We start from the raw sequence: 27,062 nt of genomic DNA, 5'->3' as shown, positions 1-27,062 counted from the left end.
ATCGTCTTCACGCACACATAACATTTACCTCAACATTATTTTAATTAAATAAAATATAAAATAAATTTCTTTTGGGAGTAAAATTCAAATGCAATATTTTTTGAAATGGCAAATATCGACGTAATTAATAAGTTAATCAAGAGATGTGATGAAACTAATTCTTCTCACTAAAATGCAAAGTGTATCGTCTTCACGCACACATAACATTTACTTCAACATTATTTTAATTTTTATATATATCACATAATAAATTTCTATATAATTATATATATAGTATATACAGTATATATAGAAGTGTTACGCACAGAGGTCTGTGATATCACAGTAAAAGGTCGTGCGAGATGCAAAATTGCGCCACTTTCGCGTCCGCTGAGAGAATGCCGAGCTGTGTTTTTCTGCCTTGCGAGCACAATTAACGTTTTAACATCCGCGCTATGAATGCGGCGCGCCGATCATAAAAAGAATGTCGAGCTCATCGCTCTGTGTAGTCGCGATCTAGCAGAGCTAACGGATTATAACAAGATACAGTTAAACCGACGGAATCAGATCGGCGCGGTGTATCAGTTTCGCGCGATCGATATACGCAGACGCAAATGAAGAACGGCAAGTTATTAAACTTATCTCTCGTCGCCTAGTTTTCTTACTCGGCAACAATTGGCATGTGTGTGAGAAACTGGAGTTGATGCTCTCAACGCGCAAAATAGATAGATAATTTCACACTTCCGTTTTTGCGCGGCAAACGCCGCTCTGAACTACTTCTCGAAATTACTGTCTTTGGGATTCGCATTTTTAATTTTGCGCTATTTAACTCACTGCTATGTTCAGTTCGCGCAATATATTCTTCCAATGCAGTCGTTAGACTCTATTTTTCTCCGAAACATTTCAATTTATTTGACGATTGAGACAGAGATATTTTTAATTTCACATTTGTGTGCGAGGCGATTTAAAATTTATACAACAATAATAAAATCAAGGAATCATTGTTTTTACTATTTGCAGTACACTTTGTGCGGCTATATGTAATTTTATTCTCAATTTTTTAATCTAATAAAATTATACGCGCAATTGATGTGACGTGTGTGAAGATTTGTGTGACGTGCAGCTTGGATTTTAGTCAATTGTCTTTGATAAAGTGCAGACATCGTTCTTGACAGAGAAAACATGACTCATCGCCTCCGCGATGTAACATCGACGACCGTCGTCTCGTCTTACAAAGTCGGTCAGGCGCCACACGACAAACACGACAAAGTACGCGTTTGTAACTTATTAAAAAAACCATTTTTAAAAAATATAAATTTTTTATTTCCCGTCGAATCGCTAGTACTTGTTCGAAAATTTAATTTTTAACACGCGTTTCAGAGAAATATATATTTCCTCAAACCGCGCGCGTTTCGAAATACACATTTTGCATGAAATGCAAATCAACTGTGCGATCAGAAAAGGGAACAAGTCTAATCTCTTGACTTTGTAACGAGCGCATATATGCGGGTCAACATTAGACACAGCGACGGGGGTATGATAACGATGACTAATAAATTGTAACTATTCGGCATTGCCCACACATACAGTTATTTCCGCTTGGAAACAAATAATCGTTCGTACGGTTTCATCGAGGCGCATAGGTAGAAGAGAGACTTAAAAGAAAAATTCAAATATTTACAAATATTAAAAAACAATCAAAACGCAAATTGTATAAACAATAAATTAGACCTCCCGGTCAAATATTGACGTGCCAGTATCGTAAATATTCTTGATTCGCGCTTTTCTTCATTAGCGAACTTAACTTTTAGTTATAATTGTTAGATTTTTAACTGTTTTATGTTTGCGCTTTTAATTTTTTTTTTTTATTTACATTCTTTATTCGAGTCAAACAACAGGGGAGTTGACCGCAAGTTTCGTCGGTTCGCTTGATAAAAGCGATTTATCACGCCTTTTTTCTCTCTCTCTCTCTCTCTCTCGTGCGAATGACCACGTGCCGCGGCTTCAACGAACGCGAACGCAAACGGGACGCGAGGAAAGACAGTGACAATAATAGACGGAAGCTTTTTACAACAAGCGGCTTCTCTCGAACTGCGGGAGATGGAACGCGACTAATGCTCGCGATTATTGTCGCGCAACGACGTGTGTGCCGTTGTGGAAAGCGGATGAAAATGTCACTTTATAAAAGCGTGACTCACGGAGCGAGACAAACTTCCACCGCGCTCTCGTGCGCGAATCTTGGAGAATTTTTCGGGGAGCGACATCCCGTTCCGAGAACTCATGCCGTGCAATTATTATTAAATGAAACAACTCTCTTGTCGTTTACGATTGATTATTGGCATTACAACTCGCGTATAAAAACACTTTTGTGTGTTCGAAAATTACACACAAAAGAACACAACATTCAGCTTTAATTCGAGGATGTATGATTTATTTTATTTATTGCTTTCGCATGATTGTAATTTTGTAGGACGGTAAAAGCGCGCACGCGGTACCTTAGAATTAGTACGCTTCCGTTGTGAGAACGTGATACTTTCGACCATATGTATATAAAATATATCGTCCACACGCGAGCACGGGAGAAAATTAATTTTTCAAAAAACTGCCCCCCCGGTCTCCGGTTACAGTTCCGGTGAATGAGCTTCAAGGAGATTCGATATAAAGCGAGCAATATCGTATATCTTCGCGCTAAGTAATACACGACAGTTATACATCCACAATCTACTTTCTAAGTAATACGTTAATTAATACGCTAATTAATTTGTTTTGGAATTAATTTCGCGCTCGAAGAGCTCGGAGAAATTACTCGCCTCAGTGACGAGAAATTATTTTTAGAAAAAAAATTCTATATTTACACACACACACACACACACACACACACATGGAGAGAAAAAAAAATCTGGAAAAACGTTAATTTACGTATACATTCGCACACACCCTCGAAGAATTTCACGCATTTCTTTCTCTTCGGAGCGTATAACTCCGTTCGCAAAAAGCTTTGTCGCTTCTTCTCTTCGTTTTCTCGCGCGCCGTTTGTCACCCATCCGTGGTACACGTCCGTCGTTCCCCTTTCCCTACGTCCGTCTTTCCATTTCTTCTTTCCTCGTCGACGGACGAACGACCTTTCCCTCTCTCTCTTTCTCTCTCTCTCTCTCTCTCTCTTTCTCTCTATCTGTCTATTTCTCTCTCTCTCTCTCTCTCTCTGTCTCTCCCTTTAAAACTTAAACCCCATCGTCGTCGCAGACCTCCGTGCACAGCTCTCCGCTTTGAGAGAGTGGATCGTCTCAGGACGCCGAGCGCGGCAAACGTTTCCCTCGTCGTCCTCGGCTCGTCATTTGCGGACGCAACAGACTCGCGGTTGACTCGGCCGGTTGCACTCCTCGGCTCGGTTGCACTCAGCTGCACACACGCAAAGCGCCCACGTCTCTCTCGACGCGTCTCTCCCGTCAAAACGTGCGCATCTGTCGGTGACAAGATCAAGTCGGAGCAAGAAGAGAATTTGAGGAGAGAGAAGACTCGATATTAGAAGAGGGAATATCGATTGCTTTTCGTCGCGCCCGTTTTTTTTTTTTTTTCGTTTTTTGATCACATTTCGAGGACAGCAAGATGAGGGAGATCGTGCATCTGCAGGCTGGACAGTGCGGCAACCAGATCGGAGCGAAGGTAAGTGTCGAAGTGTCTTTCGTTAAATTTCGGAACAAGAGCGAAGAGAATTTAGTAGCCGTATGTCTCGATCGTGTCCAATGTTAATTGAAATTAAGAGAGAAGACAATTAACAGAACAAAAAAAAAATTACTTTTCGTTGAAACGGAAATACATATTGTAGCGATGCGAAAGAAGGAAACGTTAACAAAACGGACGGAGTTTTTGTTAAAAAAAAAATAAAAAATAAAAAACGGTTCTAAATTCGGGAGTTGGCTTTTGTGGCAACTCGCATTCAGCCGGACGGCTAACTGACTTCGACATTCAAAAGCGTGTGTGATGACTGAAAGCCGTTCATTCGCGCGTAAGTGCGGCAGGAAAGAGACCCCGATGTAACAATTTTTGCCCGTCGCGAAGAGATACGCGGCATTGTGCGAAAATAAAAAAAAAGAAAAAACAAAACTGTAAATCCGTTTTGCGCGCCCCAGACGACAGACCAATTAAAGGGAGAACAACTATGACTCACCACCCCCCGTCTTCGAAGGTATCGATCTTTAGAGTTCGGTTAGCCTCTCGCGCTGCGGGGTTTCCCCCGAAAAGCTCTTTAAACTGCGAAATGCGCCGCTCTTATCTCAATGTTGATGACTTTTTTTGTTCCGCGTGTATTACGTTTTTGTCAAATCACGCAAAAGTTTACGCGTCGATTGTAATTATTCGTAACAATTGTTTCAACGTTTAATCTGATATTGTTTCATCTCTTGTAAATATTACATCCGGATCTGCTCTCGATCTTCCTTGATCGCGTGGATCTTTTTTTTTTTTTGTAGCGGCAAGCGATGAGGAATACGAGCATTACGGTTGTTCTATATAGAACAAGACAAGTAGTGTAACCTTTCTCGGTATCGTGTGACCGAGACGGTGCAATCAAGAGTCGGCAGATAAGACGAGGATGGCGCAACGAGATGGAATTTAAAGAGAGCCACTCTTGCGTGTGTTCCTCTCTTTCTCTCTTTGTTGTCGGTAAAGTTCCCCTCCCATTTTTACGGTCAAAGTGCGTAAAGTGATCCAAGTTGTAATCACCTCGGCGGCTCGGGAGGGCAAAACAGGAAACGACGATCTCGTATACTTAGAGAGAGAGAGAGAGAGAGAGAGAGAGAGCACTTAAAATTCTGCGGTAATCACTTCTGCTTGTCCATTGGCGTGAAATTGGGTGGACACGAAAGCGAGTGGAGATTCAAAACTTTTTATTGGTTTTTTAAAATTACTTATATCTCTCAAAACTGTCAAACAAAAATTACATGGAAAGTTAAGTTTTTTTTATATTCATTGCACGCGCAAAATCCGTAAAATCTTTTTTTCCTCGATAAAATGACGCGATTATATACTTAAAACTTGTGTAAAATTATTTTTCAACACGGGTTTTGCATCAAACACAATTTGCCGCGATTGATTTAATACCGAGTTATTTGTTGTTTGTTGTTCTCTCGGTCATTTGTGTTCGTTACAAATTTCGACGATACCTACCTGCGTGTGTGTGTGAGACGCGCACGAAATGCGAAAGGATTATCGCGGGGGGGGGGAAAGGGGGGAAGCACTTGAAATTCGCTAATCACATTGATCGTATTCACGTGCGACGGTGCGAGAACTCACGGTCTGTTGATTATGTTTATTTTTCTGAAAACAATATTAAAGGATTACACACACACAAACACATTTGCACAAAAGCATTGAAACAAATTATTTACCGTGGCAAATATTATTATTATTAATGTGATGATCCCAATTTAGATGCTTAATAATTTACCTGTACATTTATCGCTTTTTCTATTTTTTCTCTTTTCTCGCGGGAGCAAATATTCCGAACGCTTTATCGATGTTTACGTTCGATAAGGCACGGTTTATCGAGCGTTTCTGTGTAACTTAGTCACAGAATTAAGATGTTTCTTACGTGGAGTTGCCCGATGACGCACGCTAATTCGTGAACCAGAATTACGAGGAGAAACGCCCTCCTGGTGAGTCAGAAATTCCTATAGCGCGCTCGTTTGAAATTCTCCGTGTGTGTGTGTGTGTGTGTGCGAATTTTTCTTTTCTTTTTGCGCGCACACATTTCTTTCTTTCTTATTGGATATATAATATTATTCAATTATATATTGGTGTATACAGAGAATAAATTCTCGCGCTCGGTTGTTTGAAGAGCGACGGAAATTTATTGCGACAACGAGCGCCACGTGCTCCTCTCCGACCAGCGGGAGCTAGGTAGGTGCATTTAGAATAATCAGAGGGACGCGTTTGCCACAGGACGGCGTTTGCAGCGTCGTGACGACGCGCGCGACCGCCGGCGCGCCGTCCTGGTCTCGTTATTAATAGAAACGGAAAATAGTAAAAAGACAAGACACAAAACGAAGAGAAATGTTGTTCAACGGGAGGGTGGTGGACACACACACACGAGCCAAAGGGGGCAGAGGCCGCGCGTTAATTCCGTGCGTCTCTATTTTTGGATGTCGCGCGTGTTACATCCTTGTCTCATCCGCCGCTCTCCGCCGAGAGAGCTTTGGGATGCGCACACTCTTCGACTTTCCAGGGAAGTCGCACCCTTCACTCGACACACACACACACACGCACATTTCTAAGTAGCGGTGTGTAAAAAAAAGCACAGCGAGATAAAACCGCGGTATGAGATAAAAACACTCACAAAGAGTTATATTTAAAGCTGTATAAATGAGAGAAAGCGCGCCCTTCTCCATCAGCCTCTTACACCGTGAGAGATCCCCGGTGTTACACGCGCGCAAATACATGTGTCTCTGAAACGAGAGACGCGCGTTTTCGGAGGTTGATTTAACGTTTTTTTTTTTTTTCTTTAAATGAATCTCATTACAGTTCTGGGAAGTTATTTCTGAGGAGCACGGCATCGATCAGTCGGGCATTTATCACGGCGACAGCGATCTGCAGCTGGAGCGTATCTCCGTGTATTACAACGAAGCATCCGGTAAGAAACCGATTTATCGATTGTCGTCACCTCTGGTGTGACGCTCGATGTGTAAAGAATTTGAAGAAATATGTTCCTTTTTGCGATCGCGAACGAGAACAGAAATAAACACGCGATCGAACTTTTTTTTGTTTTACGGCATGTGAACGAATCTTGAGATATCACCGTCGCTTTATTTTTTATTTGTTATCGTCAGTTTTCTTTGCGAATAAAAAATGAGGAATTGAGTCTCTTTCGATTATTTTTTCACAAATCTCTCTCCGCTCCCGAGGCGGATTTTGTCCTCGGGTCGAAAATAGTAACGAGAAAGATAGAAAAGAGGCGTGTCTCGGGTCGATGGTGTGATGGAGAAAAGGAGCAATGGGACATGCATTTATACTGAAAATAGTTGCTTTCCGCGTGTGCGTACGTGTGTCCCCGCAAGTGCGGTCAAACTTAGACTTATATAGAGTCGCCACGCGACGCGATTTCAGAACCTTCTCTTCGCGCTTGCTCGCGCGTGGAAATAAAATTTTTGTCAAAAACACTAACAAACAATACAACACAAATGCAAAACGAAAAATCGTTAACAATGTTCTTGAAAATGAACTTGCGTCCCAATTTACGTGGGAAATTTTTAGTTTTCGATTCTACATTTTGCTTACAGTTTTATTGCGAAGCCTCAAAAGTGCGTACGTACACTTTCAGCGATAAAATCTCACGACAATTCGCATCAAAAAATTTGAATCTTTTTTCTCGCGATGTGCACAATCGACTCTCGAACAATGCAAATCCTCGTATTGTTAGACGATAGCACGGCTCATTTGCAAATGATGTCGCGCACGCGCGATTCCGACCGTATACGCATTTCCGTCGGTTCAAGATTTCGGTGGAATAACAATAGCGGTCAATTTAATATGGACGCTTTGTCCTCTTCCATTCGCGAGATGCGTGGCGACTACTAATTACAAATTATTTTTTTTTTTTTTTTATACACGTTCTCTTCAATACTTACGAACAATATTTAGCAGCTCTACAAAGGAATATTTGTAAAACTTTCTCTTTTCCCTCCGGTAATTATCCTTTTTCTTTTTCAATACGGTATTGTTATTAGTGACGATACTAATTGGCTATTAGAGATCGTTGAAATATTAATATAAGAGTGTGTTTTGCATTTCTATCTCGTTCAAAATATACTCGAACGTAAGTAAAATATTTAAAAATATTAATTATTAAGTTTCAATTGTGTGTGTGCTTTTTTCCAACTCAAGTCGCAACATCCACAAATGGCGGGAAATACGTGCCGCGCGCGATTCTGCTGGACCTGGAACCGGGAACGATGGACGCCGTTCGTTCCGGCGCTTACGGGAAACTCTTCAGACCGGACAACTTCGTGTTCGGCCAGTCCGGTGCCGGTAACAATTGGGCGAAGGGCCATTACACCGAGGGTGCCGAACTGGTCGATTCCGTGCTCGACGTCGTGCGAAAAGAGTGCGAGAACTGCGACTGTCTTCAAGGTTTTCAACTGACGCATTCGTTAGGAGGCGGAACTGGATCCGGTATGGGCACGCTGTTGATCTCGAAGATTCGCGAGGAATATCCCGATCGCATTATGAACACGTACTCGGTAATGCCTTCGCCAAAGGTGTCCGACACGGTCGTGGAGCCGTACAACGCGACTCTGTCGGTGCATCAATTGGTCGAGAACACCGACGAGACTTATTGCATCGACAACGAGGCCCTGTACGACATCTGTTTCCGTACTCTCAAGGTTTCCAATCCCAGTTACGGCGATCTTAATCACCTGGTCTCGCTTACCATGTCCGGAGTGACGACTTGTCTTAGGTTTGTTTCAAAATTCATGGCAGACAGTATGTATAAATATATTTCACGTATATATAAGTTTTTTGCGTTTCAAATGAGACCTGCTACGCGTTACTTCCTAGATATAATATCTTTCAAATTCTCATCTCTTCAGTTGTCTCCGCAATACGTGCAAAATACAAGTAACGTCGCAAGACAATGACATGCACAGAGTAAACAAAATTCAAGTGTGAAAACAAATTGACTTGTACAGGTTTCCCGGCCAGCTGAACGCCGATCTGCGAAAGCTCGCGGTTAACATGGTGCCCTTCCCACGTCTGCACTTCTTCATGCCGGGCTTCGCGCCACTTACGTCCCGGTCTATGCAACAATATTCCGCTCTATCGGTGCCGGAGCTCACTCAGCAGATGTTTGACGCCAAGAACATGATGGCGGCCTGCGACCCACGTCACGGCAGATACCTCACCGTGGCGGCCGTTTTTCGCGGTAGAATGTCGATGAAGGAGGTGGACGAGCAGATGCTCAGCGTGCAGAACAAGAACAGCTCGTACTTCGTCGAGTGGATACCGAACAACGTGAAGACCGCCGTTTGCGACATCCCGCCGAAAGGCTTGAAGATGTCGTCGACCTTCATCGGCAATACAACCGCCATTCAGGAACTGTTCAAGAGAATCTCCGAGCAGTTCACCGCCATGTTCAGGAGAAAGGCCTTCCTCCATTGGTACACCGGCGAGGGTATGGACGAGATGGAGTTCACCGAGGCCGAGTCCAACATGAACGACTTGGTGTCCGAGTATCAGCAATATCAGGAAGCCACGGCGGAGGAGGACTTCGAAACGGAAGAGTGCGCCGATGACTTCGAAACTTGCGAGCAGGAAAACTAAAACGATTGATTTTCTTTTGCTAAATTTATCTCCTGCTTCTTTATCTGTATCCCTATCGCGTTGCCGAAGTTCGCACGATCGACACTGTGCGCACATTCGCGCAAGGGAAATCCCGTTCTTTTTTGATACCTTTTACGTACGATACGCTTTTGTAATCAACGTGAAGTGTAATATAGATGATTGAGAGGTTGCTTTTTCAATATGTTGTGATACTGGATTATTTATGAAATAAATATTTGAAAAAAAAAAAAAAAAAAAAGAACAACTGCATTCTTGAGATGATGAGTGATATGTAGAAAAACAATTAGAGGTTGCTGGGTGTTCTCTTCATTAATCTCCGATGCGTCTGTATTACATTCAGCTTTGACCCAATGATAATCACACACAGATATGTTGCTATAAAGGAGTGTGGACTGAAAAGTTTTGCAATAAAACAGTTTTTAAAAATCATCCTTCTAATCGCTTGTAATTTAAAAACACTGTTACACTACCTCAAGCCATTTTAAAATTTTTTGTTCTCAGGACGTTCCCACAAATCTGTCACATTTTTGTTTTTAAATCGCACACACTCACTATTTTACACTTTTTTCTTCGCTATATCTTTTGTAATATTTTCCTCGCAAATTATGTAAGAACACATCATTGTTCCGCGAATTCTCGCGTGTTATTAATAATAATATTACACAACACAGAAATTGTGTAAATCGACACACTCGGACACGCCGGGCGATAACACGCGATCTCCATTTTTTTTTCTCTCGACTTCATTCATCAACGTCATCAGATAACGATAAACTCGTCTAAATAATGCGTGCTCGTCTCGTTTATTTCAGAGATACGCGCGTATTTATAAATCGCGTTACGGACATTAACTCTGATGATAATGTTGCAAGACCGTGTTGAGATACGATGTAATTGCGTTGCGTATGCATAATGTTCTCGCTTATATAAAGTTGCGCGAAATAATGCTCTTTGTTTGTAAAATATTACCGATGCAACACCGTTCACGCGACAGAAGACAATACGCTTCTAACTGTATGTGTGAGAAAAAAAACAGATTATATTAATTCGCGAGAAAAAAGCTATCGTATATAAAAACTTTCGACGTAAGAACAGTAGACACGTACGCATTTTGTTATTTATTTTTGTTAGCATATATCTATTATCAAATCTCACGAACAACACACAAGTACAAGTGGCAAAAATGTTTTCCAAAAACGTAAACAACATATAAAAACATTGTAAAAGACTAACAAAAGCACAGTATGCGAGACCGCGCACGAAAAATTTGATCGCGCGCGATTCTCTTCTCCCGTTCACTTCTCCATTTCTTCGTCCTCTCCTTCGAAGTCCTCCTCCGCCGTGGCTTCCTGATATTGCTGGTACTCGGACACCAAATCGTTCATATTCGATTCCGCCTCGTTGAACTCCAACTCGTCCATACCCTCGCCCGTGTACCAGTGGAGGAAAGCCTTTCTCCTGAACATGGCGGTAAATTGTTCGGAAATTCTCTTGAACAGCTCTTGAATGGCGGTGGAGTTGCCGATAAAAGTGGCCGACATCTTGAGACCGCGTGGCGGAATGTCGCACACAGCTGTCTTCACGTTGTTCGGTATCCAATCGACGAAGTACGAGCTGTTTTTGTTCTGGATGTTGAGCATCTGCTCGTCCACCTCCTTCATCGACATTCGGCCGCGAAAGACGGCCGCGACGGTGAGATATCGACCGTGGCGAGGATCGCAGGCCGCCATCATGTTCTTCGCGTCGAACATTTGCTGAGTGAGTTCCGGCACGGTGAGAGCGCGATATTGTTGGCTCCCTCGGGACGTGAGAGGCGCGAAACCCGGCATGAAGAAGTGAAGTCGAGGAAACGGCACCATGTTCACCGCGAGCTTTCTTAGATCGGCATTCAACTGGCCGGGAAATCTAAAGTTATTTCAGAAAAATGTGACTTGTGCAATGTATATCATTTATTTAGATTGGAGCTTTCTGTATATTATAATTTCTCTTATTATATTTAATATAATAATGTATATATATATATAATATTTAATATAATAATGTATATATATATATATATATACATTGAGTCAATTATTTAGAATAATCTCTGAATACTTAGATATTATAACGAACCTTAAGCAAGTAGTAGATATTATAACAAACCTCAAGCAAGTAGTCACACCGGACATAGTAGCGGAGACGAGATGATTTAAATCACCGTACGTTGGAGTGGTAAGCTTCAGTGTGCGGAAGCAGATATCATAAAGCGCTTCGTTGTCGATGCAATAAGCTTGATCGGTGTTCTCCACCAGCTGATGGACCGAAAGGGTGGCGTTGTAAGGTTCCACAACCGTGTCCGAGACTTTGGGCGAAGGCACGACCGAGAACGTGCTCATAATCCTGTCCGGATATTCCTCTCGAATCTTCGAAATAAGAAGAGTACCCATCCCGGACCCGGTGCCACCTCCCAACGAGTGCGTGAGCTGAAAACCTTGAAGGCAGTCGCAGCTCTCCGCTTCCTTTCTCACCACATCGAGCACGGAGTCGACCAGCTCGGCGCCTTCGGTGTAGTGACCCTTGGCCCAGTTGTTACCGGCGCCGGATTGTCCGAACACAAAATTGTCCGGTCGAAATATCTGCCCGAAAGGCCCCGATCGCACGGAGTCCATTGTGCCCGGCTCGAGATCCACCAGAATCGCGCGCGGCACGTATTTCGGCCCGGAGGCTTCGTTGTAATACACGTTGATACGTTCCAATTGGAGATCCGAGTCTCCGTGATAGGTGCCGGTTGGATCGATTCCATGCTCATCCGAAATCACCTCCCAAAACTACGAATTGTTAAGAACAATCGAATGATTAACCATCGTTTCGGACTAAAGTCGTTTTTTACGTTACGATGTAAAAAAAAAAAAAAAAAACTAAAAATATTAGATCCGTTAAAAATGTTACATTATGACAGAATTTAATTTGTAATTCTAATATACATATTTATAACTTTTAACTTTATTAATATCAAATGTTATTAATATCAACTTATTGCGATTAACGGGGGGAAAAACTAATCGCAACAAGAGACACGAGTACACATCAATGATTACGTCTTAGACATTATATGCAATTTCGTATATTTAATTTTTAACGAACAAACTAACCTTGGCGCCAATTTGATTGCCACACTGACCGGCTTGGAAGTGAACAATTTCACGCATTTTGTATACTAAAAAAAATATATATCACGCGAATTTTTCAACAAAAAATAAATAATAAACGGGAAACAACGACGACCGTTATGATGATTTCCGGGAAGTCGAGGACGGAGAGGATGGAGATTATATCGCGGATTTTTTTCAAAAATGTCATCTAAACACAAACATGCGACTGTTGATTTCTCCTTGGCGACTGTTCGCTAATCGTTTGCGTAATTTCTTTTACCCATCAATCCACTCTCGTCGTCATTCCGACGCGGTAGCATCGATCCTCCGGCAACAATACCGGCGGATAATATTATTGCTTGAACTTCCGCTCGAACTCTGCCAATATATAACAAACAAATAAAATATTCTTGTTTCTCTCACGTGAGTCATTGTGCGTCAAAACAAAAAATTGACGTGCACGATCGACAAAAGGTTTTCCACACACACATGACAGCAACAGCTTGCCGTACTAGAGATATTTTATTTTATTTTATTTTTTTTTTTTTAAGCTAACTGAAATCACAACGTGAAACTCGGGTTCAATTAACGTAAAGACAAAAAATGCAAAATCGACGTACGTAACCGAAACACATAAAAAAGTATATATAAGCGTTAAAAAACGCTTCTAAAATTCTCACAGATCTTTAAGAGGACGTTAATTCTCGCCCCGCGCGCGCGCGCGTCAATCAATCACGCATTTTTGTTGCACACACACGCATACGAACGCACACCACGTGACGACACTTGACAGCAGCACTTTGCTCTCTTGCAGCACGCAAAATTTGAACGAAACCAAACGAACGTGCTGGTAGACGAGCTCTCTCTCTCTCTCTCTCTCTCTCTCTCTCTCTGTCGAGGCAGGTTTTAACACAAAGGAAGTACATTGTAATAATTGGAAAAATAAATACAATGCGTGTCTATACTGGTAATTATAATACAACGTTTTTTAATTAATAAAAACTGTCTTTCTCTCTCGTATTACGACTTCCGACTGCAGACGTTCACTTCTACCACCGTGATGGACGTTTTTGGCTCAACGGCCGTCGCGACATTCAGTTTCTCCTCCTTGGACTCGCTTAAGTTCCTTGCCTCTTCCTCCGCCGAAGGCTGCGCGGTAATCGATTTCTCGTCCTCGGACGTGATTATGGCTTCCTGCGACTCGGCCTTCGAGGTAGACGAGCGACTACCCGGTCCGCCGTTCACCAAGTATTTCAACGGCACGGACTCGGACTTGTTCGGCCTTCTTCTGGAAACAAATTCGTACAATTTAATCAAAAAAACCAATCGATGCGAATTAATTAACAAATTGATATTTGTTTTCAATAAATATATTTTTGTTTGCAATCGCAAGATTAACTAACGTCGGTAGCGTTGGACAGGACCACAGCTTGAAGTCGGCACCGAACAGCTCGCCCTCCTCGATCGTCTGCGGCAGATGAATATTGAGCGTCTCCGGCAGAAACACGGAAGTGATGGCGCCGGCGACGCTAAGCGATCCCATAACGATCAGCGGCAGCACTCTCGAGTAAACCGCCAGATGTACGATGTAGGGAAAAGTGAGCAGTCCGATGCCGGCGATGAACGAGGCGATTCCCATCGCCTGGGATCTCAACACGGTGGGCAACAGCTCGCCGACAAAGACGTAGAAGACGGCGAAGGACGCGGCGATGCCGAATTTTCCGATCATCGCCAGACTGACTGTCACCCAGACCGCGTCTGCTACGACAAAGGTCGATCACGTGTTTGCAAAACAAGAATCGCATGAAACTTTTCAAGTTTTTTTGACGCTGCCATATTTTGTTTTTCTCTTGTCTACTTTTTAAATTTTTCGTTGGTTTTTTTTTTGTCCTCGAACGAATTCGGCGTTTCGGGTGAGAACTCGGATAGAGGCTCTCGGAACTTTGTCGGTTTCGTAATGCGCGAAGGAAATTTATGCAGGGTAATAGTAACTAATTTATTAAGCGGGTCGCACGTTACTCATAAACGTCGTGACGTAGACGCAACGGTAATGCCCGCTTATGTTGAACACATGTGTGACAATATCATGACGAATTCAATAAGCTAATGACGTCGAGGCCGCCGTGACGCAAAGGCGCGCGATTTACTTTTATTCAATCCCGTGGGGATAATCGGATAATGTGGAAATGAGCAGCGCGCCGACACACAACCGATTTGTACATTTTTGTTTTACAAACAAAATGGATAAAAATTGCCACGGAACAAATAACAAACAAGTACAAAATAATACAACGCAAAAAAATTCATTCGTCACGTTCAACATCCAAAAGCAATCTTAAACAAAATTATTTATAGAAACAAAAAACTACTTCTTTTAATATTTTTGTAATTTGTTTATAAATTGCTTTCGAATTTCTTTTTTCAATTTTCTTTTGTCGCAACGCACTGAAACTTCTTTCTCTCTTCTTCTTCTATTTTTGGATTCAAAAAGTGCTCTTTGCGAGAAAACTTTCTGAAACGTAAGACAGATCTCTAGATCTCTAGAACGAAACTTTACCTTCGGGCACGAACATGCAAGAAACGCAAGCGATCCCGCCGAGCATCATGGTCACGCACAATACCCATCGCCTGCCCAGTCTGTCCATCGCGTACCACGTAAGAAAGTACGACGGAATCTCGACGATACCTCCTAATAATTTCCCCACCCCCGCGTTCAAAACAAACAGAAAAGCATAACGAGATTAGATAAACAACAACGATTTGACAACGACGCGACAAAGACGAGAGAGAGAGAGAGAGAGAGAGAGAGAGAGAGAGAGAGAGAGATAGAGATAGAGAAAATAAAAAAAACGTTTTTACCGATGAAGAAGGCCAGGTAATCGGAGACGCCCAAATTGGTCGTGTTGTAGGACAGCCCGTTGTAAACCACCGCGTTCGCCACCCAATCGAACGCGAGAATAAAAAACTTCTTTCTGATATTCGGATTTCTGATCAGGTCCATCGGGGTCGCGGACAGCGGTGGCGATCTGTTCTCGCCCTCAACGTCGACGTTCGTACCCTCATTGGAGTTCCTACCATTACACGATATCCCTTGTCTCTTTAATATTTCTACCTACAAATGGATGTTGCTATGACTTCACACGATCTCTCAGTGTTTCTATCGGAAGGTACATGGATGAGCATAGAAATGTTTTTGTATATTCGGGGAAACTACAACTACTTTTTTTTTTAAGCGAATCAGGTCAATCGATTAGATTGTTCATTAGTTTTTCTAATTAATAATCGAATATATATATATATATATGGACATAATTACTTCCATCTTTCTGAGGAAGTTCGACGGCACGGTCTTCCCGTTGACTTTCGCCATGTGTTGAACGATCACCTCCGCCTCGTCTATTCTGTTTTTACTGAGAAGCCACCGCGGCGATTCCGGTATTATCCAGTAGTAACTGAAGAGAACGACGAAAGGCACCGACGTGGCCAGCGACAGGGTGTACCAGTGCCTTAACAAATAACCCTGACAAAAGAAAGTAGGTAAAACAAAAAACGTGTTGGAACGAAAATTTAGAAGTAATTTTTACGTAATTAAAATTTTACTCGCGCTAATTGTCTTCGGTCTTTTTTTCGTCGTAATATGTGTGTGTGTGTGTTATCATGATTTTTTTTTTTTGGTGCAAAATATAATTATCTCGAGGTTTTTGTCGAAGCGCGAGTTGAAAGTGACGATTAGTCGGCCCCCGTTATATTTACACACTTCTACACGCGCGGTCCGCGCTTCGAACGCCGAATGCAGAATTGTTTCTATTTGCATACGTGCGGCGAACGAACGTGATCGACCACTCGCATTTGCATACGGTTCGCACCATCCGTATGCGCGCGCGATACACGCTCATGATTTCTCGCTCGTAAAGTGATCCATTCGCATTGCACCCCTCGCGCATTGTGAATTTGCCGAGTGTGTGTGGTGCCGAGAGAGATTCGCGCGGAGCCGCCTTCTCTCTCGCGAGATACTGTACTTCTAACGCGCCGGCCAGCGCGCGATAGGTGAACGGCAATTCTTGTTAAGATGTTTCGCAACGTTGAAATATGTATACGTGCGCGCGTTTTGTTTTTTTTTTTTCTTTTTTTTTTTGCCCGTGCTTTGTGCGAACGAGGTCAACTTACCAGCAGCGCCAGGAGAGACATTGCCGTGGCGAAAAACATACAGATCACCATCCCGGCGAACGTTCGATATCTCGGCCCCATTAGCTCGAGAGCTGCAAACGAAATTATTTTTATAAAAAATACATTTTGAGTCAATTGTATATTCTAATTAATATCAAGCTTTTTGCTCGTTCTTTTTTAAATTTTTCATCGTGTTTATTCTCTAATTTTTTCTTCTAATTTGTTCAGTTGGTGTTTATATATTTTTGGTTTTTTTATATCTTTCGAAAATTTCTCTATCTCAAATATATATGTATATATATTTTTTTTTTGAATATATTTTCTCTTGCTAGATAAAAATTGTCTGCTCGAGACTAGATCTACGTACCGAGTATGAAAGGTATTTGATAAATGGCAGGAAAAAAGAGACCGTTCACGGTCCTCAGCGCCGTGTAGATTACGTAGTTCGGACTGAAGCTCGTGGCGATCGAGAATATCACCTCGAGGAACAGGATGGCGAAGAAGGCCGTTCTTCTGCCCCACTTGTCGGCGATCCACCCGAACACGACGTTGCCGAAGAGGCTGCCCACGTAAAAAAACGTAGTTGACGTGGAAGGCCACCAGCTGTTGGCACATACCAGGTCTAGCTATGTGGATGTAAAACGCCATTAAACTACTTCGCCAGTGTGGATTGTTGATATTTAAAAAAATAAAAAAAAAACTAACAAAAAACAATAAAAAAACAAAACCACAAGAAACATTTCTAACAAACAACCTGACAATCAATTCGAGCGATGAAGTGGAAAAGTTTCTCAACGCAAGTAGCGACAGTAGCGAATAGCGCGGCTGCTATTTCAGACAGCGAGCGGTAATAATTGCTATCGGTTTGCCCGACGAAGTCATTGCTCCGATCGAACCGCTATCGCGCTTCCAACACGTACAGGCACACATGTGGAAACGAGATATGCAATTTAATTAACGACCGTCGTGAGAATAATCCGAGATAGTCGGCGAGAGAGGACTAATCGGCGATTGTGTGTGAACACACGGTTCGTAAAGTTTCATCGACGCGTTGTCTCGAAACAAAATTTGCACAGATAAACAACAACAACAACAACAACAAAATCGATCAATAAATATCTACGAGAGAATAAAATAGTCTTATCTTAATCTTTTCTTGTGCGACTTATTTCCGCACTCTGTTGTTACAGAAGCGCGCGATAGCGGGTTTATCGGAGCAATGACTTCTCGTCGGACAAAACTGCGATACCGCTCGTCGTTATTTGAAACAGGCAGCGCGCGCGCTTATTCCCAAATGTCGTCACTCGAGCGAGAGAAAGTGTTTCCGATGAAAATTGATTTTTTGTTTCGAGAAAGACGATACAAGAATAGATCTTTTTTTCTCCTTTCTCTAAAAAAAAAAAGATTTTCAAAAGTAATTTTTTTTTTTTTTTGTAAAGTTTAAACATTTCTGACATAACAATTTTTTAGCTGTAATAATTTATTTGCCTTATACGCGAGCAAAATGTTTTTTTCTCTTTCGATTTTTGAAAGTGTCTTCCGCACGGTTTTGTGGCTATATGGCACACACGTGAACAAATAGTTTTGAGCGGTGGTGTATTATATGTATGTACACGCGGCGGTATTGACGACAAACCGGAGTGCGTGCTCGCACACGTGTGAACACACGCGTCGGATCACGATCGTCATTTGTTCGTCGGTCGCATTGGGCGCGACACATTCGAGCGCGTGCGTTCGCGCGCGCGTTGAACAACAGAAACGGTAGTGTAACGGGGGGCGGGAGGGTGGGGGGGGGGGCGCAGAGAAGGGAGGATGGTGTGTGGTGCTGCTGGTCCGGCAGAAGCTGCACACGGTGGTAGGGTTCGTTTCATCTAGTTGCGTTTACGCGGAGGCTACCGACGTAAACCGCCGCTCGTGTTTATCGCGAGTGGAAGGGAAAAGAGGGAGGGGCTACGTATAATAACGTGTGTACGCACGCGGGCTTCGTATGTAATTGCACGCGCTCTACGTACGAGAGAGAGAGAGAAAACGCGTATGCGTGAATGCCGTGTTCGTGCACGCACATCCGAAGGACGCCAAGGTGTATTGGTGGAGAGCTTCCCACAGCCAGAGGTGTCCATCACCCTCGTTTGACAGGAGGAACACACAGACACTCTCTCTCTCTCTCCTCTTCCCTTACGCCCCTTAAAATAAATCCTCTGTCTCTCTTTCTCGTTCCTCTCCTACGCGCGCGAACGAAACTTTGCGCGCGGACAACTTTGCAAAGCGAAACAACGTTTGTTTGCTCATAAATAACGACAACAAACACACGTTTGCATTTTAAATAATATATTTTTTTAAGAATTTAGATTTTTCACAAAATTTGTAAAAAACCACAGAATTCAATATTCCACAATTTTTTTTTTTTATTTGAATTAAATTCTTTTTCTAGAATATTTAACTTAAAGGAGAGAAACCCGGATCTAAGAAATGATTAATTTTACAGTAACATATTATTGAATAAAAATGTTCGGTGTGACACGAGAAAATCTCTCGGAGAGAGACGAGCAAACGGAAACGGACTCTGAAATCGAAGCTTTCACCAAACAATGTTTTTTCTTCGCGAAAAATTTCTCGTCGGTAAAAGTTTCACAAGAAGAAGTCACGAGATCCGGACACCTCGCGGGAATCTCTCTCTCTCTCTTTCTATCTCTCTTCGACACGCGCCGACACGAAGACGCAATTAAGACGTTATTATTAACAAAGGCAACAAAGTGTTGGTCGAGCGCGCTCGATAATCCGCGCGCGTCGATGAACACACATCATACGAAACCTCAATCGAGTGCCTATTAAGCCTCGACAAATAAGGTTCTCCCGTCGGGTGTTAATGGCTGGTGACACGAAGTTTGATTTAAGCAAATTGCCACTCACGGACCTTTTTGCGATATCTGCGCGAAATACGCAAAAGATAAATTGCGCGGAAAGACAGAAGAGAGAGAGAGAGAAGATACGCACCCGCGCGACTGATGGATTCGCGGTCGAGTTATATTGTCAAGGCCGGCCCCGCTCCGTAAGGACAACCAATATAATAACACACACGTGTGTTGTATTTTGTCACCCTGACATACATACTTCGAAATCAGAATATTGATATGACCGCGGCCGCGGTGGTGTTCATTACCGCCGATTGTTTATGCGGCGCGCGTTGCGCGTCGAATTCGAATTTTATCATCGATATAGAATCCGACTTACGTCTCTCGTTTTACGATTCTATTTTTAGTAGAATCTAATAACGCGCGATAGTATAGCCGCGTTCACGAGATGACGAACGTGTGTAAAACAAAAAAAAAAAAAAAAAGATGCGACAACACTTCCCGTACGTGCGCGAATCGGTCGTCGATTGTTTTTTTTTCCGATTGTCAATTCGAAGGAAAGAAATCGAAAGGGGAAAGGACGCAAAATTAACTCTTTCTCAATCGCGGATTGGTCAATCGAAATTTAACTCGCTCGGGTTTCCTCTCCTCGCGTTCAGCCACGCGATATTCATCCAGAACTGGCGCAACGGCTTTCGTCTATGCGCGCGCTTGCGGGTTATACGAGCTGCGTATTTTACACGCTCCGGATTTACGCAGAGAGAGAGACACGGTGACGTTAAAGAGAGCCATCGAGGCAAATCCCTGTCCTTCCGTTTTTCGTTCCTCATCGCTCTCCGTGCCCGCTTTCTACCGCGCTCTTAACGTTCGCTCGTTACTCATCTCTCCCGTTGTTCATTATTTTTCAAAGTTAAACGAATCTTTCCCGCTCTTTTTTTTTTTGTTTTGGTTTGTAATTATTATCCGACGAACGAAAGAGAAAAGAGCCGGGATTTTTTTATTTAATTTGAGAATGATCGCGCGCGATCTAAAGTCAGCGATTTTTCACCGAGCTCGCGCTATCTATCACGTGCTCGCGCGTATTCGCAATTCATTAAAACTCGATGATTCTCTCGCGACGGATTGCGCGTCGGCGTCTCAAGAAAACAGATCCGAGCTGAAATAAAAAAAAAAAACGTTACGAGATATTTGTTTGCGCAGTGACAAATCGCGGAAAATCTGTTCGGATGTTAGGAATTTCCATCGTTTGTTTTACACGCGAGAATTATCGTCAAGAATAAATGACTCGGAAATCGGATTTGTCCGTCATTTCGTCACATTTCGCGAGCCTTTATAATTAATAAATTAATTCTAATTAATATTATATAGCACACAGACTCGAACAAACAAAAATTATTAAGAAGGAAAAAAAAACCAAAGAGCCTACGGTCCCCGGGTTAGAGGTGGACGTTCAAAAGCGACGCAAACGAATTGAATTAATTCTCTGTATTTGAGTGTGTGTGTGTGTGTGTGTGTGAAATCTCGAGCTGTCGATCGACCAAGTTTGCGCAAACAAACATACAACATATAGATGTGAATTATTATTCTTGACTCGATTTGTGTGAATTAGATCCGGGACGCGATCGCACACGCAGGAAGTGATGTGATTCGTCTTTGGCGAGGCTGCTTGCTGTCACATGTCGACACGGAAAAGACAATGACCCGTTCTCCGCGGTCTCGTGCGGCCTGCTGTCTCGTTTAGAGCGAAGCTCCTAAATCGAGCACGATAAATCATCGGATCGGAAGTAAAGTCCTATACAAGTGCGCGGTCACACACGCAACGCGCTCACGCACGCACGCTAACCGGCCGTCATGTCCGCGCGACAGACGGCCGCATGCGAAAGAATATTTTTTTTCGAAACTGTACAAGTGTCTTGAAAAAAAAAAGTGAAACCTCTGAATGAGTTTTTCGACGAAACGCGGAAAAATCGATTAAATCGTAGAAAAAAAACGAAGCTTTTATCGCGCGGCGATAAGAAGATTTCAATTCGAATGACACTTTTGCACGTTTGCGCCGCTATTTTGTTTCGATTGTGCAAACGACGTTTCGACAGAAACGAATTCAAGAAGGACACGCGAAAAACAGGGGCGCGGCGAGGATAAGTTGGACTTGGCAAAAAAAAAAGAAAAAAAAATTGCGAGGAAAGAAGGGAAAGAAGAACGGGAGAGAAAGGGAGATGGAAAAACGGAAGCTATTGTCACGTTGAATCCGGCACAATGAATCCGGCTAAGTACGTAGGAGAACATATACCCTCTGCATGAAGAGAGCTGATAGTTTGTGCGAGGCGTTTGATGTGACATATCACATGACCGGATGCGGGGGTAGGTAAATTGGTCGGCAATTGCTGACGCCACCAGAGGCTGCAACCTATCGGCCAGTCACTCGGTCGCTCATCAACCTTGTTCACCTGTTGACGATTCTCTTCATTCTGGGAACCTCTATTCTATCCTATCCTATCGCGAATTCGATCCGCGAAATCTCCAAGAAATTTTTGTCGCGTCATTGCGCGAAAATCATTATCAATTTCGCAATTTCGCGGAATGAACGCGCGATGAATCGTTCGTTTAATAAAGCTGACGAATCTTCGCGAATTTTCGTATTACTCGCGCGTTATTATTTCGCGTCTTTGAGAGCAAATGTTTGCGTTTTAATTAATCGTTGAGGATTTGAACCGGGAAAAGTACGGAAATAGAAAAAAAAACGTGGTTGTAATTTATGTAAAATCTCAGATCAGAGCGCGCAAAACACGAAGCGTGAAGAAAAAAAAACAAACATCGAGAGAGACGGGCTTAGCGATCGCGCTTATCAGATATTTTGGAGCATCTCGAGAGAGAGAGAGAGAGAGAAAGAGAGAGAGAGAGAGATTTATAAGTATCAGATGCGAAATTTTCGAATAAATATTTACAGGTGTTGATACTCGCAATTAGATGACGTGATAAATTTTTATCATTTTGTTTTTTTTTTTTTTTTTTTACACGCGAATATAAATTTTGTTTTTAAGAAAGTATTACGCTCTTCACGCGTTCCACGGCGTGAATCTGTTTGGCGTGGAGATCAACTCCCGCCAAAGTGTCTATAGAAGAATGATATTTTATGCTGATTATATTACAAACCGTACAATTTACTTTGTTGCATAGAGTAACAAAGCGGAGGAAGAAAACGAGGAAAAACGTGTACGCGCAAAGATCCTCGACCCCGTTGCATCGCGGATCTTTGTTACGGCTTATCGCGTTGTCTAATTGCGGCAATTTAATAAATGTCTTAATGAACACTTGCACACTGCCACGTGAGCGAGCGAGGCTCTTAACCATCTCGTTCGCTTGTTTTTCTTCGACATTTGAATGACGGCGTGAAAAAATTTCTCACGGAAACGTGATACACGTGTTGACTTGGCGAATTAAGCGAACGCGTACGTGTCGCGCGGAGCGGCACATTTTTTTTAATATTATGCCTTCGGCAGCGAAATGTATATAAAATTGTAAATTATATATACAACAACAAAAGTTCGAAAATAGATACAAATTTACATATACGTAATGCAAATGTGTGTCCGTGTAAAAAAGTGCGACGCGGCCTTTCTTACGTAAGAATTGGAGCGCGGCGCGGGGAGTTTGTGAACTCGCACAGTTGTGTGTGCGATAAATTTATTTTCGTTCTTATATCATCTTTTTGTTCTAAATGAGAGAAAAGCTCCTTTCTTAGTTTTAATCTTCGTCAAAAGTAACTTCGAGGTGACTGGCCGTACAAGTCGCGTACAAGAGAGGATGTGACGAATCATTTCAGAAATGCAGCTGCGCGGTTGAAGATAATAATTTTCCCCCCCGACTTCTTGACCTCGCGCAACGTTGGAAAATTCGCTTCCGCGCGTCATCGCGATCGACATACAACACACACATATCTTTCTTCTCGATGACACATTGAAAAATCAAAAGACTTCGTCTTTTCCATTCCGGGAAAATACGGGGAAAAATCGCGAATTACGTTTCGTTTCTCGCCGTTTCGTTTCGCGACACGCGCGCTTAATCAGCCGCAATCCGCCGCGTACCGCCGTTTTAATCCGTTCGAGTCAATCAAGTCGGTCTCTCTCCTCGCGTCATCGCTGGCAAATACTTCACTGGAAAAACGCGAGATAAAACTCATCGTCGTGAATTTTTCGTTTGCGAGATTATTAACGTGTTACGACGCGTTGGTTTTAACGTTCGTTTTTTCCGCGAACGGGGAACAGCAACGCGCGGCAGCACAACGCGCGAGCAGTACGCGCGCGTTATATTGCATGCGCGCTGCAATAACAATCGTTGGAACACTGTGTGAATTTAAAGGCCAAGGCGATGTGGGTCGTGAAATCCGATGCTGCGAGATGAAGAAATTTGCCGGCCGCGGTTAGAAGACCGTCGTAATAAAGCGAATTGTCGAAGCGTGCCTCCTTCGCGCTCGCACGCGTTTCTAAGGCACCGCTAAAAATCCGCTCGCGCGACAAGATCGAAAAGCGCGTGATTTTATTTTGTTATTGTAGTAAACGTTTTTTTTTTTTGGTTTCATCGGCGAATTGATTTCAAAATAAATTGGATTCGTCTCATTGAGCACCGCCACAACAAACATTTAACTTATAGATTGTTATGCAAACAAATTAATGTTTTTTTTTGAGTATTTAACTTGTATTTTATTTTTACGCGAGAGAGATGTGTGTATGCCGCGCGTGTGTGTGTGACTTTATCAGCGCTTCGAGTCATTAGTATGTCGTTATAGGTATGTTTTTTTATTACGTAGCGTCCTAACAACAACGTTGTTTTTCAGTTAGAATATTAGTTCTGCATTGTTTTGATTGCTCGTAAAAATGACTTCGCTCGTAATTTCGTGTCACCGCAACAAATTGCGTGCATTTGCGTAACGACAATGTTAAAAAATCGTAAAATATATAACAGAGAGAAAAACAAGAATTTATTTTACACTTAAAAATAAATTAAAAAATATCTAATGTTGCTCGTAATGTTAAATTTAGAAACCTAAAACAATTAGGCGATAAGAGCGGGAAAAACCACACGTGAGAGAAATAAAATCTCAAAGTTTTTTTCGTTTTCCGCTAATTAACTTTTGAATTATTTTTTTTTTTTCATATTATTTTTATCTCTTTTATAAACTTTAACTTATCAAATGTTGATTGATTTTGAATATTTTTTACAAGATTATGTTTTGCGAGTGCTTTCCAACCGAATGTGATTGAAAAAAATCAGAGCTCGCGCGTGTATAAAATTTGTTCTCAGAAGCGCGCCGCGATGTCTCGCGAGTGTCTAAAAATTCCTAATTACCAGGTACAACAGCAATCAGATGAACGAACCCTTTATTTCGGCGAGAAAAAGAGAGAAAGTCGAGTTTACCTCGGTCACGAGGGTGCTGTCGTAATCTCTGTTGTCGTAGTTCCATCCGTATTGGCAGTCGATGACCGGCCAGTCGGGGTTGCTGACTGGTGGCGACGGCAGTTTTCTCGGCGGTGGATAAAACGACGTGGACGCGATCGTCGACGGATCGACGTCGTCGTCGGTTACGTTGTACTGACTGGCGCGTCGCAGCCACTCCTCGATTATCTCCGTGTAATTAACGTCGTACATCTCACACTTTGAGTAGATCCTCCTGCCGTCAGGCTTCTTTTCGTAGGGCAGCGAGAGCGCTTTTCTCTCCTCCAGCGACATCAGATCCGTCAGATTATCCAGCTCGGGTATCCTGCACCAGTGTTCCGGCGATGCGCTCACGAACACCTGTTTTAGAAAGAAATCGCGGACTGTGTCGGTTAAGATTGATAAAAAAAAAAAAAAGAAAAAGAAAAATCGCGGCGATAGAGAAAGACAAAAAAAAAAAAAAAATAACTTTCACACGTGCGCAACGCGACCACCGTGTTTGCTTACTTGCGAGAACGCCAAGAAGGCGGCCGGCAGAGTGGCGGGTATGCACAGCAAGTAGTACATGATGTTCTGGTATCGGCCCTTCTCGCCCACGTGTACCAGCACCTCGTCGAAGTCGATCGAGCTCATCTTGCTGGCGATGCCGTGACGAGAACGGCGACGATCGTGCACGATGCGACGGTGACGTGGTACACCTTCGAATTACACGGCATGACCGCCGTCGCTCATCCTCGAAGGTAGCCACGCCGAATTATAATACAAAACGTTTTCTCGCCCCCTTCGAGACCGCGCGTCTCGCGGGGAGGAAGCTCTTACACACACACACACACACACCTCCCTTCTTCTTCGTCTTCTTCTTCTTCCTCGCCTGCTCTCTCCCTCCGTTCTCGCTACTCCCCCTCGCGTCTCCGTCCCTTCTTCTCTTTCGCGTTCTCCTTTCCGACGCTCACCTCTCTCTCTCTCTCTCTCTCTCTCCGGTGTGCTCTCGAATCAGAGACTTCTTCGAAAGCTGCACACACAAGGGGCTTTGTCGGCAATTCGGGGGATGGGGGGGGGCTACAACGCGCGAATCCGGTCACGTGACGCGCCGATCTTCGGAACCCACCAGGTTGTCGCGCCGCAAGATCACGCCGGAAAATTTAAATTCGACGAGATGCGCGAAACCGAAACGCCGACGCGTCGCGCATCTGGCTGTGACGACGAGGAGCCGTCGTTTCACGTCTCATATTCTTGTCAGAGGTTAAGATCAACAACAACAACAACAACAACACACGCACACACACATCGGCTAGGATCTCACATCTCGCGCGGAAGTTCAAAACTTCGCGTCGAAAACACTCGATTCGATTTAATCTCTCGCGACATTTATCTTCCGAGATACATCGCGCGTTCTACAACCCGCGAAGATTCAGAGAGATAAGAAAAGACGGCAACAGGAAGAAGAGTGATAGCCACTGATTGCCCCGGGAGAGGGAGGGGGGGGGGAAGAGAGACGGGCAGTCTGACCAACACGGTCCTTTTTCACTTACGCGCGCGCGACACAGAGCCGCTCTCTTCACTTTCACTTCACTGCCCGATTATCTATCTCTCGAGAAAGAGAGAAGAGAAGTCGCGACTCGAGTCCTCCTCCGCGCTCCTCTTCCCTATCTCAATATTCTCTCTCTCGAGCACTTGGAAAAAAGAAAAAAAAACCCTCCTCACCACGTTTTCGCGGTAAAGCGAGGAAATTCAAACGCCATCGACGGCGTTGTGCGTTTGAGCGTTTTCGCCGATCTCAAATCTCGTCTCTCCGACCGCGCGCGAAACTTCGAAATTTCAATTCGTTCGATCGGAAAAGAGAGAATCGTTTCGCGATCCGTTTCGTTTTCAACCCTCGCTCGTAGTAATCGCTCGCGAAAATCAATCATTCGTCTCTTCCTTCTTCTCTCTCTCTCTCTCTCCGACGTTTCTTCTTCGCGTCTCGTCGTTCCGGGAGCGAAAAACACTTCTCGAGAGCGCGCTAGCTCGCTCCGAACTCACTCGCGCGCGGCGAGTTTTCCTCCGTTTCGCGGCTCGGGAGACCCCCGTTTCTCCACGTATATATATACGCGCGCGCGTGTTCTTTTTCTTTTTTTTTTCTTCTTTTTTTTTTTTCCACGTCTGCTGCCCACCGCACGTC

General features: G+C 43.2%; 4 protein-coding genes across 5 annotated transcripts in view; 2 read left to right on the top strand and 2 right to left on the bottom strand.

Moving 5' to 3' along the window:
* Positions 1-3,550: 3,550 nt before the first annotated feature.
* On the top strand, positions 3,551-9,744 carry LOC109855460 (tubulin beta chain-like). The gene is made up of 4 exons (XM_020429733.1): positions 3,551-3,642; positions 6,499-6,607; positions 7,858-8,431; positions 8,664-9,744. The coding sequence occupies exons 1-4, from the start codon at positions 3,586-3,588 to the stop codon at positions 9,292-9,294; spliced, it is 1,371 nt and encodes a 456-aa protein (XP_020285322.1). The 5' UTR covers positions 3,551-3,585; the 3' UTR covers positions 9,295-9,744.
* The window catches only part of LOC109855462 (vacuolar protein sorting-associated protein 28 homolog), a 33,998-nt gene continuing 10,496 nt past the window's right edge, over positions 3,561-27,062 (top strand). Inside the window, exon 1 of the mRNA XM_020429736.1 lies at positions 3,561-3,642. The gene's annotated coding sequence lies outside the window, so the exon portion shown is untranslated. The remainder of the gene's footprint in view (positions 3,643-27,062) is intronic.
* On the bottom strand, positions 9,521-12,540 carry LOC109855461 (tubulin beta chain-like). Its single transcript, XM_020429734.1, has 3 exons — positions 12,450-12,540; positions 11,461-12,125; positions 9,521-11,220 (listed from the first exon to the last, which is right to left on the bottom strand). Exons 1-3 carry the CDS (start codon positions 12,504-12,506, stop codon positions 10,611-10,613), a joined length of 1,332 nt encoding a protein of 443 aa, XP_020285323.1. The 5' UTR covers positions 12,507-12,540; the 3' UTR covers positions 9,521-10,610.
* LOC109855458 (organic cation transporter 1-like) lies at positions 13,446-26,987 on the bottom strand. 2 transcript variants are annotated; one of them, XM_020429729.1, is made up of 9 exons: positions 25,409-26,987; positions 24,884-25,261; positions 16,984-17,242; positions 16,617-16,708; positions 15,766-15,969; positions 15,309-15,561; positions 15,007-15,138; positions 13,853-14,207; positions 13,446-13,734 (listed from the first exon to the last, which is right to left on the bottom strand). In XM_020429729.1, exons 1-9 carry the CDS (start codon positions 25,532-25,534, stop codon positions 13,470-13,472), a joined length of 2,064 nt encoding a protein of 687 aa, XP_020285318.1. In that variant the 5' UTR covers positions 25,535-26,987; the 3' UTR covers positions 13,446-13,469. The 2 variants fall into 2 exon arrangements, with proteins under 2 accessions (XP_020285318.1, XP_020285317.1); XM_020429728.1 differs by having other exon boundaries at positions 13,446-13,737; positions 25,409-26,986.

This window comes from Pseudomyrmex gracilis, unplaced genomic scaffold, assembly GCF_002006095.1.
Source record: "Pseudomyrmex gracilis isolate BER0280 unplaced genomic scaffold, ASM200609v1 scaffold_90, whole genome shotgun sequence".
Lineage (NCBI taxonomy): Eukaryota > Metazoa > Arthropoda > Insecta > Hymenoptera > Formicidae > Pseudomyrmex > Pseudomyrmex gracilis.
Note: the sequence above shows the minus strand (reverse complement) of the source record. Positions and strands in the feature narration are given on the sequence as shown.

Excerpts from the sequence above, each read along its gene's own strand:
- LOC109855461 (XM_020429734.1), bottom strand. The coding sequence starts at position 12,506 with ATGCGTGAAATTGTTCACTTCCAAGCCGGTCAGTGTGGCAATCAAATT. Across the intron at positions 12,126-12,449 it reads GCAATCAAATTGGCGCCAAG|TTTTGGGAGGTGATTTCGGA; the intron begins GTTAGTTTGTTC and ends AACAATTCGTAG. Across the intron at positions 11,221-11,460 it reads GGTGTGACTACTTGCTTGAG|ATTTCCCGGCCAGTTGAATG; the intron begins GTTTGTTATAAT and ends AAATAACTTTAG.
- LOC109855458 (XM_020429728.1), bottom strand. The coding sequence starts at position 25,534 with ATGAGCTCGATCGACTTCGACGAGGTGCTGGTACACGTGGGCGAGAAG. Across the intron at positions 25,262-25,408 it reads CCTTCTTGGCGTTCTCGCAA|GTGTTCGTGAGCGCATCGCC; the intron begins GTAAGCAAACAC and ends TTTCTAAAACAG. Across the intron at positions 15,970-16,616 it reads TGTCTCTCCTGGCGCTGCTG|GGTTATTTGTTAAGGCACTG; the intron begins GTAAGTTGACCT and ends TTCTTTTGTCAG.
- LOC109855460 (XM_020429733.1), top strand. The coding sequence starts at position 3,586 with ATGAGGGAGATCGTGCATCTGCAGGCTGGACAGTGCGGCAACCAGATC. Across the intron at positions 3,643-6,498 it reads GCAACCAGATCGGAGCGAAG|TTCTGGGAAGTTATTTCTGA; the intron begins GTAAGTGTCGAA and ends ATCTCATTACAG. Across the intron at positions 8,432-8,663 it reads GGAGTGACGACTTGTCTTAG|GTTTCCCGGCCAGCTGAACG; the intron begins GTTTGTTTCAAA and ends TGACTTGTACAG.